This window comes from Heliangelus exortis, chromosome 27 (genome assembly GCF_036169615.1).
Source record: "Heliangelus exortis chromosome 27, bHelExo1.hap1, whole genome shotgun sequence".
Taxonomy (NCBI): domain Eukaryota; kingdom Metazoa; phylum Chordata; class Aves; order Apodiformes; family Trochilidae; genus Heliangelus; species Heliangelus exortis.
The window spans coordinates 2,834,908-2,851,556 of NC_092448.1; the positions used below are offsets into that span (position 1 = coordinate 2,834,908).

Genomic DNA, 16,649 nt, shown 5'->3' on the forward strand with positions numbered 1-16,649 from the left:
CAACCTGGGGCTCAGCACCCTCACCCTAAAGAATTTCTCCCTCAGATCTCCTCTCCATCTCCCCTCTTGCAGCTGGAAACCCTTACCCCTCATCCCATCCCTCCAGACCCCTGTCCAAAGTCTCTCCCCAGCTTTCCTGTAGGGCCCACTCATGGCTCACCCCATGGCAGGGATTTCACCATTTCCCAGCAGCTCCAGAATTTGCTTTATGCTTTATGCTGGGAGTGGGAGCTCAGTTAGGAGTGCTGAGCTGGGGGCACACTGTGTCAGTGGACACGTCCACCCAGTGCCACTCAAAACCCCAGAGAGGATGGGCCATTGGTGCCTAGAGGCGGTGGCTACCACGGCTACCACAGCATCTCTGCTTGAGATGCTCCTGAGCCCCACCCCGGGCCCAACCACATCTTTGCCACCCATTGGGGTTGCTCTTATCCACCCCACGACCCAGCAGGAAGGCGTTTGTGGGGCACAGGAAGGAGTTTGTGGGGCTCCAGGTGGCACCTTGCAAGCCAGACCAACGCAAGAGCCATTTGGGAATGGCCTCATCCGGCACCACTTCCCCACAGCAGCCACCCCAGGACCCAGTGAGCCCCAACCCACCCCCCGGGAGGCTGGGCTGGTCCCTGGGGAGATGCCCGTGGGGCTGCCCAAACATGGGACACACAGCACCCCCCCCTTCCACTTAGAACCACGGCAATGATGAGGCTCAGGGAAAACCTTTTATTGGTTCTGCGTGGGCTGAGTCCCCCCCAGCCCCATCACTTCTTCCCTGCTCTCTCCCTCCTCATGGCCTTCGCCAGTTCCCCGATCAGCCGCCAGTACTCCCCGAACCTCAGCTCCTCGTCATTGTTCACATCCAGCTCCTTCATCTTCTCCTCCAGGGAGGGGACATCCTACAGGGAGGACAGGGAAGGCTCAGCCATGTCCCAGTCCCCAGCCAGCAGAATGAGGTGGGGGGGGAGCAGGAGCTGCTGCTTGCTCTTGCTTGCAGACCCCAGGGTACCAAGAGCTGTCCCCCCAAACTCGGGGGCCATTCCCAGGGTCCAGCCACCCCCCCTCTCCTCACCTTCATCAGGTTGGGCAGCTGGAGCTGGACCAGTTCCTTGAATTCACTGGTGGTCAGTGTGCCCTTCCTGCCCTCCTTCCCTGCGTAGGTGAAGAAGGTGGTGACGATCTTCTCGATGGCCAATTCCAGCTCTGTCAGCTCCCCCGTGGCCATGGCGGTGGCCAGAGGCTGCAGGGAGAGGAGCTAAGAGGGGGTCAGAGGTGGGGGGGACACCCCCAGGGTGCATCAGGAAAAGGGAACCCTCTCCCCTTCCCCAGCCCAGGGGTGCAATGAGTCTGCAAGGTCTCAGCTCCGCTCCTCGGGGGGCTGGGGGCTGCCCCGCTGCTCCTTGGGGACCCCGGGTTTTGGGGCGGGGAGGGGGGGAGCAAAGACCTTCGGTGGCACCGCTGCGGGTGAGTCACAAAGGGCACAGAGGGAGTGGGGATGAGGGGACATCAGGGGGTCCCCAGAGCCACTCTCATCCCAAGGGGGTAAACGATGGCCGGGGTGGGGTGGGTGCTGCCACTCCTCTACTTACCCCCCCTTGGGCTGCAGGCAGGGAGCTGCGGGCAGGACGCGGACCCCCGGGAGGTTTTATACCCTGCGTGGCGTGAGGGGAGAGTTGGGTGCTTTGTGTTTGTGTCCCCCCGTCCCCCCCCCTTGCCAGAGTGCTGGGTTTCCTGTTGCAACCGGACGGACGCACAGACACCGCCCGACCGACCTCCTCCTCCTCCTCCTCCTCCTCCCTCCCCGTGTGGGCCACAGAACCAAGTCTGCGTTCGGTGCCCTGAGCTCGGTCCCGGTGCTGGTGCCGTGGGGATGCTGTGGTGGAGCAGGATGGGGACCACGGGGCAGAGCAAGGGGACAGAGTGGGTGGGCTGGAGCATCCCGTGGGACTCGAGCACCACCTGGGTCTCTCCGGGAATGCGGAGCAGGTCCCAGCCCTGGGGTGGACACTGGGGATGAGGAAGGAGGTGGCCCCGACACGGTGGCTGATCCCGGGGATGTGGCAGGCAGCACCGGGGACCCAAAACCCGGGTTCGACCCGCGCTGAGTGAGAGTTGTGACTCAGCCACCCCGCTGACATCATCCCTATTAATAGTGGGCTTTGTGAAAATTAATTAAGCCAAATTAATTAGGGGGTTGGCACTGCCCGAGCCTTCCCCTTTAATCACGGGGTATTTATAACATGGCAGCCCTGGCAGGGTTCCAGCCAGAGAGGCTGCGCAGCTCCACAACGCCGTTCCCACGGGGTCCCCCAATCCCTGCCCGTGTCCCAGCACTGCCAAACCCCAAGTCCCCAACCAAACCCCACCTGGTGCCAAATGGCACAGCCCCGGGCAGAGGGGACACCAGGGCTGCAGGATGGGGGTGACCTTAGGGACCCAAGCGTTGTGTTGGTGTCCCCGATTGCTGGTCACCCCATCCCTGAATGCCACAGGGGCTGTGTCCTGCTGTCCCCACGGTCCCTGGGAGCCCATCACAGCCTGGAGTGATCACCCCCCCCCCCCAGTGGTGATTTGGGGACCCAGAGCAGGGAAGTCCCTGACTCAACGCTGCTGTCACCAGCTCAGTTTCTGCTGAGTCCTGACACATTCACTCCACCTCTCCATGGCGATGAAGAGGCTCTGGTGGCACTGGGCAGCTCGGTCCCCACCCCACACCCGTCACACCAGCTCACGGGGGAGGAATTGGCTTCCTGCAGCCCCATCCTGCCCGTCCCCGGGGGAACAGGGGGGACAGGGACGGGACTTCCGTCGAGCCCCACGTCAGGGGACTGAGATGGTCTCTTGGGAAACTGTGGGGTGAGTCAAGCTCAGCAGGGACAGGGACAGGTTTGAGGTGAATCACCGGCCCCAAAGAGCCAGGCGGGCCCGTGACTCGCCACCCCTGGAATTTTGGGGTGCCAGGCCGGGGTGAGGAGGCAGTGGCCCCGCGACAGGATGCAGCCAAATCACAGGTGACAGGAGAAATGGCACCTCCCAGTTGAGCCCGGGATCCCCACTTGGGGCTGTCCCCAGGGGCAAGGAGTGGTGACCTGGCCTTGGGGACAGCAGCACTACCAGGAGGTGACAGAGCACCACAGGACCCTGTGTGACAGGTTGAGGAGTCAGGGTACGGGTTCATCCCAAGAGGTTGGTGTCTGCTGATATGTCCCGGTTCTGGGGCTGTCCCCAGCCTGTTTTGGTTCTACCAGGGATGGTCACCACAGCCACCAGTCTGGTGGTGGCCCATGCCTCTCTGGGGACTCGTGGGGGTGGGGGGAGTGTGGCTATTTGAGGCTGCAAACCCGTGTGCCCAGTGTCACCACCACATCTCTGTCCCAGCAGATGTCCTGCAGTCCCCCCCTCCAAATCCCAGGGCTGGAAAATCCATTTCCATGCTCGAGCGATGGGATGGAGAGACAAAAATCAGCCCAGCCCCGGCACCAGCAACTGGAGCAACTGGTTTAGCTGGGTCAAAGTGGAACACGGGGAGTCGCAGAAGCAGCAGCAGTGGCTGAAACCTGTTCCAAGATGTGTGTAAACCTCCTGGCATGTCCCTCACTGCTCCCGGTTTGGTAAGAGCTTCCCCAGGGGATGTGCCAGCTCACCCCACAGCCAGCACCGTGGTGATAGGGACACAGAGGTCCTGGTGCTGTCCCCTGTGGTGCCCAGGGTTGAACCTGGACGCCCATCTCCAGCTGGTCCCACCACTCAGGAGACATCTGGCCAAATCGTGCTCTCCTGGGAGGTTCATAAAAGAAACCCCTCAGAGCACAACCAGTGCTGTGGGACACCCTGGGGCTCTGTGTCCTCTGTGGGGACAGGGCTGGGTTATTTTTAAGCTCTGGAGTGGGTGACGATGGCAGCTCCGTCACGGGCAGCTGCTGCCCAACTGGGCAGGTGGCACAGCCCGACGTCCCCGGAAGGGGTGGACGGATCCTGCCCGCTGCTGAGCCACGCCGGGGACACCCCACAGAGTGAGTGCCACCGGGGGGGCCCTGCCCGTGTCCCCCTGTCCTCATGCTCTGCCTCTCCCGGAGGTCACCAGCCCCATGGCCCCTCTCCCTGCCCCACAGCAAAAATGGGAGCTGGGTCCTGCTAGGGAGCAGATCTTGAACCTCCATACAGGCCCCTCCATTTCCATCTGGGACCCTCACCTCTATCCAGACCCCCCCCACTTCCATCTGGGACCCCCGACTTCTATGCGGGACCCCAACCTCCTCTGGAACTCCCCACTTCCACCTGGGACCCCCTCACACCTCCACCCAGGACCCTCACTTCTATCCAAGACCCCCACCTCTTGTCTGGTACCCTGACTTCCATCTGGGACCCCCTATTTCCATCTAGGACCCCCACCTCTTCTCTGGGACCTCCATTTTTATCCAGGAGCCCTACTTTCATCTGGGACCCCCACTTCCACCTCTAACCCCCACCATCACCCACGACCCCCACGCAGGGACCCCCTTTGCAGCCCCCTCAGTTGCCCCAGGGACAGGACAGGGGTTGGACCCCCACAAGACCCCACACATCACCCCAAACCCTCCAACCACACCCCCCCCCCAGCACAGGGCAGCGGTGGGGAGGTGGCCACAGGGGGCTGGGTGGTTTTGGGGTCCCCACGGAAGGGGAAACGGGGGGAAGTTCCACATAGTTTCCCAACAGGAAGTGCGGGAGATGGAAATGGAGGGAGCAGGATATAATTAGTCCCAAATTAGGATTGGAGTCCAGGATAAAGAGCCCGGCACCACCCGGCTCTTGCGAAAATCCTCGACGCCGCGCTGGCAGTTCCGTGGAAGGGAACTTCCAAAAAAAAAAAAAAAAAAAAAAAAAATAAACAACCAAAAAACCCAAAACCAAAAAGAGGGGAGGGTGGGTAACGAGCTTGAGTTTGGGGGCTCAGCACCGATGCCGCTGCCCCCGGGAACGCACGGGGATGCGGAGCGGTAACGGGAGCTGCGGCAGGGCCGGGATTATCGGCATCGGCCTTGCCAGCTGGGAATCTGGTTTCTTGGCCGAGGCGTTGCTGGAGCAACCTCCGGGCTGGGATTGTGGGGTTGGTTTAGTTTGACAAGAGGCTTTTCTGTTCGCTGGGAGCTGGTGGCCCCGGGGGGCCCGGGCAGAGTCACCCGATAGCCCCCGGCGGCTCCCCCCGGCCCCGCTGGCGAGGCTGAGGACATCGGACACCCCCCGCACCTTATCAGCCCCCGGGGGGGGGATCGAGGGGGGGGGAGGACCAGGGCCGGATCCGGCACAGCACCTCGGTGCTGACAGATGGGGGATGCCTGCGGGCGCCGAGCGGGTGACACCGCGGGGTCAGACCCCGGGCACCGCGGCCGCCGGCAGAGCCAGAGCCTGGTGCAGGATCATGGAATGGTTTGGGATGGAGGGATGAAGACCAACCCATCCCACCCCATCCCAACCCATCCACCAACACCTCCCAGTAGCTCCCAGGTTGTTCCTAGCCCCATCCAGCCTGGCCCTCCTGGGGATCCTCCTGCCCACCTGACACGTCCCCACGTCACTAGAAGTCCCCTCTGCCCATGGGGCCGTGGTGGGGCCAGCCCTGGGGGGGTGGCAAGAAGGGGAAGAGTGGGGAAGGACACGGATCCCCCCCAAAGTGACCCTTGCCATCGCTGCCCAATCCTCCCCTGCCCACCCGAGGGGCTGGGAACGCTCCCCAGCATCATCCTGGGGCCGTTGTGGGGTGAGTGGGGCAGTGGGGTGCCATGGCTCCGGGCCCCCCACGTCCCGGCCCCCGCCGAGGCGGCGCAGGGAGGCCCAGCGGTGCCAGCCGGGCTGCCCAGCCCCGGTATCGGATCCTCCCGGAGGGAGGGGGCTTGGAGCTTATTTAACATCCCAGGTTTGCCCAGGCAGACACTGCTCGGAGCAGCGCGGCGGGGAGCTCAGGTGAGCGCGGGGCCCGGCTGGGACACGGGTGGGTCCGTGAGAGGGCAGGGGGCTGGGACCCCCCACCCACAGGAACATCCTGCCCAGCCCCAGGGAGCAGAGGGGACCCCCATGGCCCCACGTCCGGCTCCCTGTCCGGGGCCGAGCGCTCGGGGTGGAGGTCAAGACACTCCCCAGCGGGGGTGGCTGCGATTTGGGGGGGGACCCCTGGCAGTGAGGGGTCTGCTGGGTGCCCGTCCCCCTCCCGTTAACACGAGTGGTGCCTCCCCGCAGCCACAGCGATGGCGTCACAGCTGGAAGGGGCCATGGAGACACTCATCAATGTCTTTCACCATTACTCGGGCAAAGAAGGGGACAAGTACAAGCTGAGCAAGAAGGAGCTGAAGGAGCTGCTGCAGAGCGAGCTGGGCTGCTTCCTGGAGGTAGGGACGGGGGTGCAGAGCCGGGGGTCCCCCCCTTTCCATCCATCCATTTCCCAGAGTAGGAGCGTTCCAGCAGTCTCCTGAACCCCGGGGCTCACCCTGTCACCCCCTCTTCCACAGACCCAGAAGGACACAGGTGCTGTGGAGAAGATCATGCAGGACCTGGATGAGAACGGTGACGGGGAGGTGGACTTCCAGGAGTACGTGGTCCTGGTGGCCGCCCTCACTGTGGCCTGCAACACCTTCTTCTGGGAGAACGCCTGACCCCAGCCGGTCCCCACCCTGCAGCAGCCGGCCACGGTGTCCCCAAAACGCAGAGCCCCCTGCCAACCCCCCCAGCTCACTCTCCACTGCCCAGCACACCCTGGGGATCCCCCTGGGATCCAGCTCCACAATAAAGACACCGACCCAGCCAGAGCCGTGCTGTCAGCTCCTTCCTTTTTCAGGCTTGGGGTTTCTCCTTGTCCCCCTGCGAGTGCTCCCGGGGATACCAAAGAACCTTCCCTCTCCTCAGCCACGGGGTCACAGGGAAAAGCCACCCTGGGTCACCCCAAGTGCCTGGAGACACCCCCGGTCTCCACCCTGCTCCGGTTCCTCCATCGCACCCCGCACCCTGCCCCGCAGCCCGGCACCAACCCCGAACCACCCCGGGGTCACAGCGGGTGACCCCGATCTGCTCCGGGGTGCTGGGGTGCAGGACACGGGGGTGCAACAAGGGGACCCTGGGGGTGGCGGCCGCCGGCCCCGGGCTCGTTGCCGGTGCTGTCAGAGGTGCGGGCACCGCGCCCCGTGGGGCTGGAGAAACCGGTTCTTATCTCCTCGCCCAGCGGGCCCGCAGCCAGCAGCCCCCGCCAAGAGGCCCGGCCCGGACGGGAACCCCGCAGAGCCGCCAGCGCCATCGTCTGCCAGGGCCGGGCCCGGTGCTCCCAGCTCCGCCCCGGTCGGGGCTTCACACCGGGGACAGCCCCGCCGCGGGGAGGCGGGGGGGGAAAGACCGGAGGCCCCGTGAGGCCTCCCGCAGATTTGCAAAGCCTCCACCCGCACCCGGGTCAGACCTCGGCGGGATCTGAACCACGCTCCAGGCTCAGGAACGGGAGGGGGGGTGAGGGTGGGGACCGGGACCAACCGCGGCGGCGCCGCAGGGACCGAGCCCCTCCACCCCCTCCCCGCCGGTCCTCCCAGCGCCGCCGGCCTAAGCCACGCCCACCCTTCCCAGAGAGCCAATGGGAGAAGGGAGCGGCCGTGGCGTCACGGGTGTCCCGCCCAATGGCGGGGGGCGTGGTGCCGGGCGCCTGCGCGTGGCGGCCGCCATTTTGGCGGCGCTGGGCGGGGGCGGGCGGGCGGTGCGGGTGCTGCTGCCGCCGCCATTTTGTCGCGGCTGTTGGTCGAGCGGCGGGAGCGGGCGGAGGAGTCAGCCCCGCACCCCGCATCACCCGCTAGAGAGACCCACCGGAGACCTGGCGACCGTCTGCTTCGGTAAGAACGGTCGGTGGTGGCTGGAGAGGGAAGCGCTGAAGGAGGGGGAGCTCCGTGAAGGCTCCGTGAAGGAGGCCGCGGGTTTCTCCCAGGCGTCTCGGGGGGGGGGGCTGATCTTTGGCTTTTGGGGTTGTGGGGAGCGTTGTTTGCTTCTCCCCGGGCTTCGTGCGCGCAGGGCTGGGTTTATCCCCCCCTCCCGTCCCCCGTTGGAGATGGGGTTGGATCGAGGGCCCAGACCAGGCCTCGCCTTCCTCCCCGTCCGCGGTTCTGGGGCTGCCCCGCTCTCCCCCTTCATGGTTGCGGAGCTTCGTCTACGAGCTGCTGTTGAGGAAAAGTGCTGCTTTTGTACATTTTTAATGAAAAAAAATATATGGGGGTCGGCGGCCTGGTGGTTTCGAGCCGATGGAGTCTAAAACGCTGTAAAGAAAGCATTTTGCTCAAGGTATTTCGTGGGCGAGTACTTTTCGTCCGTCGTCCAAGCGTTAAATTTAATTATTTCTTATATTTATGTTTGTAAATACATATGTATATATACATATATATACATATATATTTACACATATATATTTATATACATATATATATAAAAAAAAGATGACTCGATTTGCATAGTTAGTGGCTTCGAGCTTAGCACATTTCAGTGGTATCCATCACTGCCAAAGCACTCGGGCTTCAGCTGTGCTCCCCAGAGCTCAGTAACAGCTGAGTGTAACTCCCTTCGCTGCTCTCTGGAGGCGGGGAGCAGGTTCTGGTGTCAAAGAACCGAATTCGGGCAGTGGCTGAGCTGCCTGCCAGAGTATTGGGTACTAAAAAAGCGAAGTGACTCCCTCCTCCCACTTTATCTCTGTCCAAGTGGTGGCAATCATAGCGGGAACCTGGAAGCTTTTAAGATTTTTAAAGCATGGGGGACTTCTCTGGAGGGAATTTTGGAGTTGTATTGTTGGTCTGCATCTGGTTAGAGCAAATTGAGGGTTCCATTTTGCTGAGGAAGCGTGGCAGAGTGACTCGATGCTGTAGCAGATGAGGCATTAGGGTTGCATTTTGGACTATTTTTGCACAATATACCCCCCAGTGGCAAAATTTTCACTTTCTAACAAGGCTGCTCCTTTGGAAGGATGAGATAGCATAACTCAGGGCTGTATAAAACCTGCTGTATCATGGCAGCAAGCTAGAAAGTTCACCAGAAGTGTGTTAATACCCATTGCCCACCCTGTTCTCCATTTTCTCCACTGAAGGAACTGAAATGCTGGGTTGTTTTTTTTTTTAATGTTTAGTCAAGTTAAGCCCGAGACCTCTTGTGCTTTTTGCTAAATCTGGCTCTTGTTTTTTGCAGATTCTCTTGATCTGAAGATGGCTGCACAGTCAGCACCGAAGGTTGTGCTAAAGAGCACCACCAAGATGTCTCTGAACGAGCGGTGAGGAAGCCAACAGCAGCTTCAGCTCATAAGAAATTTTTTTATTTTTTTATTTTTTTTTAAACTTAATTATCACTGTCCGGTGTCCAAAACCCAACGTGGTTTCTGCCCTCTTTTAACCTCACTAAAACAAGCAAACAAGCAGATGCCTAGGCACCTCTGTCTTAAACTGCAACAGATGTGGTACCCAAGGTTAAAAGGGCAAATGTGTTGGAGAAATTTATCCGTAGCAGTTAAGATTAAACTATTCGACACGTAAATATGGTGGGATGTGTTATAACAAAAAAAGAGAAACCTCACACCCTCCCTTTTTTTCTTCCACATGTTTTTTACATTTATATAGTTGGCCCTGCAGCACGGTAGCATGTTACCCAGGCTGCAGCAGGCTTGCTGCTTTGTCCAAGGCAGACACACGTGGTCTGGCCTGTAAGAGGCATGCAGCAGGCCACCAAACAAGCCCAAAGGCCCTTTAACAACGTTTTGGGCCTTGTAAGAGGCAAATGCTTTGCTTCATCTCCATCTCTCTCTTTTCTTTGATTTCTTTATGACTTCTGTTGGGTATTCTTCTGGGTTTTATCCATGCCATGGAGCTTTTGCTGGTCTGCACTGACAACTAACAGCCATGCTGCAGTTACCTTTCACTTTCTTACTCATCACTCGTGGTTTAACAACGTTGGTAGTGTTGAGCCAGGAATAAAGGAAGCCCTTTGTGTGCCCACTTCCTTCTGTAGCAAGTGAAATGCAGCTGGAACTGCTGCTCAGAGCTTACTCCAGGAATGCTGAGCAGGGAAAGCTCTCTGTCCTGTTGCATTTTGATCAGTCCATGTTCCTCAGTTGTGGTTTTTTTTTTCCAGTCCTGTGTAGCTCTCAGGACACAGCTGATGGTTTCTGCTCAGGAGATTTACCACCTCACTTTCTGTTCTCCTCCTGTATAGATCTTAAAGATGGAAGATTCTTTGTGCACCAAAGAAACTGCCAAGTGAACTGTTTTTATAAGCCAACACACTTGGGTGGTGGCATTTCTTACATCCCCAGTTTTTCAGTGTGCCAGAGACACTTGATCTTCAGGACATCTGGCATTGAGTTTTTTAACAGTTTTCTCAGAATTCTGAGGGTTAATTTGGCTTTTGCAGTCAGGTTGCAGCTTGCTTTTCTGTTTCTGTGCTGTCCTCTCCCCATCTGTCATGGCCATCTCTGCTTCTTGCTTGTTTTCATCCCTTCTGCCATTTCTCACCTCAAAACCTAAAGCTTTTACCACTCCTGAATTAATATACAGCATCATTTTCCCAGTTTCCATTCTCGTGGAAAACAAGGAATACCTAATCTCGTATGACCTGACCTAAGTACCACTCTTTACTTAAGGTTCATGGGATCTGGAGATCCAATCTTGAGAACCATGAAATGCCAATAAATGTATGTAATAAAGCTTTTATTTAAACACCCATTTTATTCGACCTTGAAGCTTCACTAACATGCTGAAGAACAAACAGCCGATGCCAGTGAATATTCGGGCTACCATGCAGCAGCAGCAGCAGCTGGCCAGTGCCAGAAACAGAAGACTGGCCCAGCAGATGGAGAACAGACCTTCTGTCCAAGCTGCCTTGAAGCTTAAACAGGTGAGAGAAAAGGGTGGATCCTGGGGAAGCTCCTTGATGTCCCTCGCAGCCAATGGTTTTCCAGGATATGGTGGAGTTTGAAAGATAAAGGCCTGCTGAAAGTTCAAAATGAGAGAGCTAGAAGGATTTTTCTGCCAAATCCTCACTGTGATTTCAGATAAGTAACACTTTGTAACTTACTGGTTAATATTGCTGAGTTTTGGGGTGGGTTTGTGCTGGCTGTTCATATCTCCTCTCTATTTTTTCAGAGAAATGTTCTCACTCTGGGTTTCTGGATCTGCTGAGGGCTTCATCTCCCAATTTAGCTGCAGTCACAACAGCTGCAGATTGTTTCCAGTCCTTACACCCAGTTCAGACTGGTTGCTCCCAGCTCCACCCTCTCTTGGTGCACTCCCTTGACAGCAGCAGGCTGTGAGGAACAGATGAACAAACTAATTTTTTTTTTTGCTTGGATTTAAGGCATAGTGTTGGTTTATATAAAAAGTTTTAATCATCCTGCATTTCAGTGCTGCAGGTTACATTGTGTTTCTCTGGTGGCCTTTGGTAGAGCAGAAAATATGCAAGATTTTGATTTATCTGCTCAGTCATGCTTCTCTGTAGCTCTACCCTATCCCAGGCAGGAGGAGAAAGCCCTGGAAAGTTCTTAGCTGAGCTGAATAGCTGGAATTCTTTAACCTGCCACTCATGCTCACAGTCCTCTGATAAAGAGGAATGCATCTGCTTTTTAAGATCTCTTGAGACCTGTGTTGTAAAAACAGCCTGTGGTGCCAGTTTGTCTTGCAGAGCTTTTAAACAAAAGCTCTGGAAGTGATATTCTAAATAATTTCCTGGTTTAAAAAAAAAAAAAAAAAAAGGAAAAGTTGAGAATTTCACAAGTGTAAGTGAAACCAGATTGAAAGGCTGAAGTTTCTGCTTGCTCAACTGAGGTGCTGCAGAGGAACAGGGAAGAACTCATCTCTTGGCTTAGCTCTTAAACCCTTTTGACTTTTATATTGGATGTTGAGTTTCATGGTCTGGAATTAAAGGCTGTGAGGGAGGGTCAGGGAAGGGCGTTGCAGGGAAAGTTGGAAACTTGGGTTTTATGTTGTGTTGCTCTTTGAAGGTTGCAGATTACTCTGGGAGTTGCTGTGCTGAGGAGCTTTACACTTGGGATCCCAGGGAGCTTTTCTGATCCTTCTGGCTGGGCAGTGCTGGGGAGCACTGGGGGTGGGGGGATCACCTGTGGAGCACAGCTTGTGCTAGATCAGTGAGTTTGTGATTTGTATCCACAAGTGGGTACAAAAAATCTTGCTTTGTTGGGTTTTAATGGAAAAAATATTCATGCTGCTGTGCACATAGCTGGAGCAGAGCAAAGTGCTCTGGTTTGGAGGTGGAGCTTGAAGGGTGAGGAGCACTTTTAGGCTGGTTCAGTGCAAAATCCAGCAGCTTATCTTAAATCTTCATGGTAAGTGTGACATCAACAGTAAGATGGGAAACATACACATGGTTTCTTACTCCTTTTTCCCAGTGAGGGTGGGTAAGAGAGAGAGTCTGACATTTTAAACTGCTGTGGCTGTTGGAAAGGTGAATCTCTGTGTAAACTGAGGCTTTAAACACCAAAATCTTACCACAGCTCCAGAAGAGGCTGATTTAGAGGAACTGACCCAGCTCTCCACAGGCTTGGGTCAATCAGATGAGCAAAGAACTTCAGGCCACTCATAGAACCTGTGGTAAAACCCAGGATTTATGTCAGGACAGGGAGCTCTTGTTCTTGAGATGAGTGTCAGGGTTTGCACTGTTGCTCTGCAGCTCTTTGGAGGGTTCAGCAGTGCCTGCAGAAGCTGTAGCCCCCTCTGCAGAGACCAGATTGGTGCTGAGGTGTGAATTGCCAGCTTGGCTTCTGCTCCCTGAGCAAACTGTGCCATCTCTGCAGCAATTCTTGTGTGGGAATTTGAGGGCAGGAGGTGCTACAGGAGAAAGCAGCTCTGTGAAATGGAGTCTGAGGGCTCCACATAAATGACAGGAAAAAAAAAAAAAAAAAACATGTTTCTAAAGCCAGATCACAAAGATTACCCTTTTGCTGCTGTTCTGGTGAGGGCAATTTTTTAAAATGGTGAAGTTGATGCTTTCCCTGGTGTTGCCTTAGTCTGTCTGGAAGGCCAGGAGGGGGCTGTAGGCCACCAGGAATGAAATCTGGGCCTTGTGGTTGCACAGATGACGTTTGCTCTGCAGAGGGAGGTCAGGCTTGTGCCACAGCAGGGGTGGTTGCTGTCTGTCTCAGAAGCTGGCTGGAACTGTCACCTCCCAGCAGACAGAAGTGCTGAGCTGCTGTGTGGAAAGTGTCTGCCTTGATTTGGACAGAGCAGCAGTGCTCTAAAAATGGAGAAAAGTATTTCCTTCCAAATCTGCAGACTTCCTTGTCCCTGTCCAAACACTTGATTGCAGGAAAGGTCTTTTTTACTCTCTTGAACCTTCACCAACTCTCCTTCCCAGAGCAGAGTTGTCTCCCCTTGAAGCCTGATCCATTGCAGAGAGCTGCTGACCCTCTACTTTGTTGTATTTTGTTATTGTGTTTAGTTTGGTTTTTTTTTCAATCTAAACACACCACTGTCCTAAGATAGGTGATTCCTTTGGGGTTCACCTTGCAAGGCAGAGCTTGCTGCATGACTTCCTTGTTTCTTCCCACTTTATTCCAGAAGAGCTTAAAACAACGCCTCGGGAAAAGCAACATCCAGGCCCGCCTGGGGCGGCCGGCGGGAGCCCTCGCTCGTGGAGCCATGGGAGGGAGAGGCCTGGTGGCCATGGGGCAGAGGGGGTTGCCCCGAGGAGCCATGCGTGGTGCCAGGGGAGCACGAGCTCTGCTGAGAGGAGGAATCCCACTCCGAGGTCAGAACCAGAACTTTGGACTTCGGTAACACCGGCCCCGTGCCGGTCTTGGCTCTGCTCTGTGGCTTGGCCTGGGAATAATTCATTTCTTTCTGATTTTTAATATTTTTTTTTTTCCTTCTTGAAGGTCAGAGCCTGCTTCGTGGAGGACGAGGGATGTCCCCTAGGATGGGTCTGAGGAGAGGTGGCATCCGAGGGCGTGGGGGCCCTGGAAGAGGGGGCTTGGGCAGAGGAGCCATGGGCCGTGGAGGACTTGGTGGCAGAGGTTAGTGTGCATAAGCTTCAGGAGCTGCTAATTAAATAGAAATAATTAATATTAATTCTTATTAATAATAAGATTAAGAATTCCTTTTTCCTGCTGAAAAGCTGGCGGGTAGCCCCAAACCCCTCTGGTTTTGAGTTGGTGTGTGACATAGTGATAAATTAAAAGTTCCTAAATTAAATAATAATATTAATAATAAATAATAAATTAAAGTTCCTAAAAAGCCTTAAGCCTCACCAGGGTCTTTGATGATGTCCTCAGGGGTCATTCAGGTTGTCCCCTCCTTCAGGTATCGCTAGCTGGGGGTGCTCAGAGTAGTAGTTGATGAGTGAGTGATCTTGAGAAAAACACTGCTGTCTCCTCTCACTTAATCCAGTGATACAGAACCTGTGTAAACCAAGAGACTTCAAATAATTAATCAGTGAGGGGAATGAAAATGAACAGAGAAAGCCCAAACCCCTTCAAAATAAACTGAAGTTCCAAGTCTGAAGCTAAATCAAGTCTTGGGCAAATGAACTCTGTTTTCAGCAACAAATCAGAGAAGCAGTAAAGCAGGAGTGCAAGAGGAAATGCAGGAGACAGCTGTTGATGGGAGGATTGTTAATGTTTCAGACAAATGTTTGGTTAGAACACCAGCCAAAGGCACTCTCCTCTTAGTCTGGGATTAGCCCAGGGTTTGCAGGAGTTGGAGCTGACAGTTACCAGGAAGCTGCCTATCTCCTGACAGCTTTGGCTCGTAGCTTTAGCTTTTCTTTGTATCCTGGAAGCCTCTCCATTTGAAGGAGCACAAATTGAGAGGAAAAAGTTGCTTGTAATGGGTGATGGCGTTGCCACTTTGTGCAGGATCTCAGGGTTTGCTCCATGGCAGAGAAGTAGAGACTGCGTAGGTGGGACTGGAACATGAGCAGGGGAGGTGTGGGAGTGGATCAAATGTCTGTCCAGGCTCTGGAGTGAAACATAAGTGGCCCAAGGAGCTGATCCAGCTCTGCAAAACCCAACTGGGAGGTGGGCTGAGGGGTGGCTGCTGCAGGATTTGCCCTGTGGAGGTGCTGAGGCAGCACCACTCTGTGTGTTGGGTCAGGCAACCCCTGATTTTGTGTCTGGTGAGTGTGTAACCATCATCCTGTTCTCCCTGCAAGGTCGTGGCATGGCAGGCCGGGGACGAGGGGGTTTTGGAGGTCGTGGCAGAGGGAGAGGACGAGGAAGAGGATTGGCACGGCCCGCGCTGACCAAGGAGCAGTTGGACAACCAGTTGGATGCTTACATGTCTAAAACGAAAGGACACCTGGATGCTGAGCTGGATGCTTACATGGCTCAGACAGACCCGGAAACAAACGACTGAAGGTGCTTCCAGAGACTGGTGTTGAAGTTGGTGTGTTATGTCGATGCCCATAAGCTAAAAATGGAAACCCTGATTCATGCTGGAAGGACCCGCAGGAATAGGGAGCAGCCCTGTTCTACCCAGAGATCAGCCTGTAGTGTGTTCCTTTACTGTTTTGATACTCCCTGTTGTATGAAACCTTTTTTTTTTTTTTTTTTTTTTAATTGTTTTTTATATCTATTTGGGGTTTTTCTCTTGTTTTCCCCTCAGTATTCCAGACACCCACATGACAGATCTGCACCTACTCGGCGTTGGCGTGCGCGGCGCTCGGCGGTTCTGGGGATCGTGTGATTCTCTGCCTCTTGAGCCTCATCCTTGAGTTTTTCAGGGTCAGCCTTGTCCCCAAGTGTGACCAAAGGGACAAATTGGCACCTTCTCTTCGCTTTAACCCATCGGAATCAGAACCTCTCCCATCCAGGCCGGGTTCAGGCACAGTGCTCCTTGCAGACACACTGATCTTCACCAAAGCTTCTGTCCATGCCTGGTGCAGAGCACTTCCCAGGTTGAAAAGTTCCTTGGTTTTGTTGTTGTTTTTTTTATATATATATATATATTGTTGTTTTTAGATAAAAGCTTGAATTATTTTTTTGCATTGAGTTTAAGCAGATGGTGCCTGCATGGTTTCTATATCTGCATCCCAGTGGTTTATTTAAAGGAATAGGAAGCAGGAACATAAAGTTGATGGCAAAGCGTTGGCAGAACTGTCTCTTTTCAAGCACTGGGTCCAAATTTCATCCGTTATCTTTTGGTGTAACCAAAACCACGTCCTCTGGTCCCACCGACTGCCTGCACTTCCTTCGGGTTTGGGAAGGGGTCTCTTCCTTCCCCGCTCCTCAAGTTTTAAGTTCAACCATTCTGTGAACTGTTCCAGTTTCAATGGAATCTTGTCTTTCTGGTTTGTTGTAACAAAGGACAAATAATGCTAAAAGCGAGCTGGACTCTGGGTGCTTTGTTTTCTCCTGGAAATGAGGGAGGGGGATGCTGTTCTGTTGTTACTCTGAGGTAAATTTTGTTCGCGGGGGGCAAAAGGAAGCCGGGAGGAAGCATGTGGGGTTTCGACAGCAATCGTCGGCTGCCTTGGAGTAGAAAAATTCTCCGGCGGGAGAAGGATCCTCGGGATCGGCCCTGTCTGGGCCCGGCGCCGGCGGCGGGCGGGGAAGGCGGCGGGGGGGTGGCGGCGGCGGCGGCCATGGATCCGTCTGGGCGCCGGCAGCCGCCCCGCCCGCACATGAGAGAGTGGCAGCGATTGGTTGGTAAAGCGGAGGCGGTTTGTTA

The 16,649-nt window shown here is 55.4% G+C and overlaps 3 protein-coding genes across 6 annotated transcripts; 2 read left to right on the forward strand and 1 right to left on the reverse strand.

Moving 5' to 3' along the window:
* Positions 1-706: 706 nt before the first annotated feature.
* On the reverse strand, positions 707-1,724 carry S100A13 (S100 calcium binding protein A13). Its single transcript, XM_071727013.1, has 3 exons — positions 1,584-1,724; positions 1,067-1,234; positions 707-893 (listed from the first exon to the last, which is right to left on the reverse strand). The coding sequence occupies exons 2-3, from the start codon at positions 1,217-1,219 to the stop codon at positions 759-761; spliced, it is 288 nt and encodes a 95-aa protein (XP_071583114.1). The 5' UTR covers positions 1,220-1,234; positions 1,584-1,724; the 3' UTR covers positions 707-758.
* A 2,132-nt stretch (positions 1,725-3,856) lies between these two features.
* On the forward strand, positions 3,857-6,776 carry S100A1 (S100 calcium binding protein A1). 2 transcript variants are annotated; one of them, XM_071727014.1, is made up of 3 exons: positions 3,857-4,007; positions 6,211-6,359; positions 6,480-6,776. In XM_071727014.1, exons 1-3 carry the CDS (start codon positions 3,890-3,892, stop codon positions 6,621-6,623), a joined length of 411 nt encoding a protein of 136 aa, XP_071583115.1. In that variant the 5' UTR covers positions 3,857-3,889; the 3' UTR covers positions 6,624-6,776. The 2 variants fall into 2 exon arrangements, with proteins under 2 accessions (XP_071583115.1, XP_071583116.1); XM_071727015.1 differs by lacking the exon at positions 3,857-4,007 and adding an exon at positions 5,891-5,937.
* An 888-nt stretch (positions 6,777-7,664) lies between these two features.
* Positions 7,665-16,306, forward strand: CHTOP (chromatin target of PRMT1). 3 transcript variants are annotated; one of them, XM_071727218.1, is made up of 6 exons: positions 7,674-7,835; positions 9,169-9,250; positions 10,713-10,866; positions 13,542-13,731; positions 13,859-13,996; positions 15,133-16,306. In XM_071727218.1, exons 2-6 carry the CDS (start codon positions 9,186-9,188, stop codon positions 15,333-15,335), a joined length of 750 nt encoding a protein of 249 aa, XP_071583319.1. In that variant the 5' UTR covers positions 7,674-7,835; positions 9,169-9,185; the 3' UTR covers positions 15,336-16,306. The 3 variants fall into 3 exon arrangements, with proteins under 3 accessions (XP_071583321.1, XP_071583319.1, XP_071583320.1); XM_071727219.1 differs by having other exon boundaries at positions 13,545-13,731; XM_071727220.1 differs by lacking the exons at positions 13,542-13,731; positions 13,859-13,996; positions 15,133-16,306 and adding an exon at positions 11,115-11,594 and having other exon boundaries at positions 7,665-7,835.
* Positions 16,307-16,649: the final 343 nt, after the last annotated feature.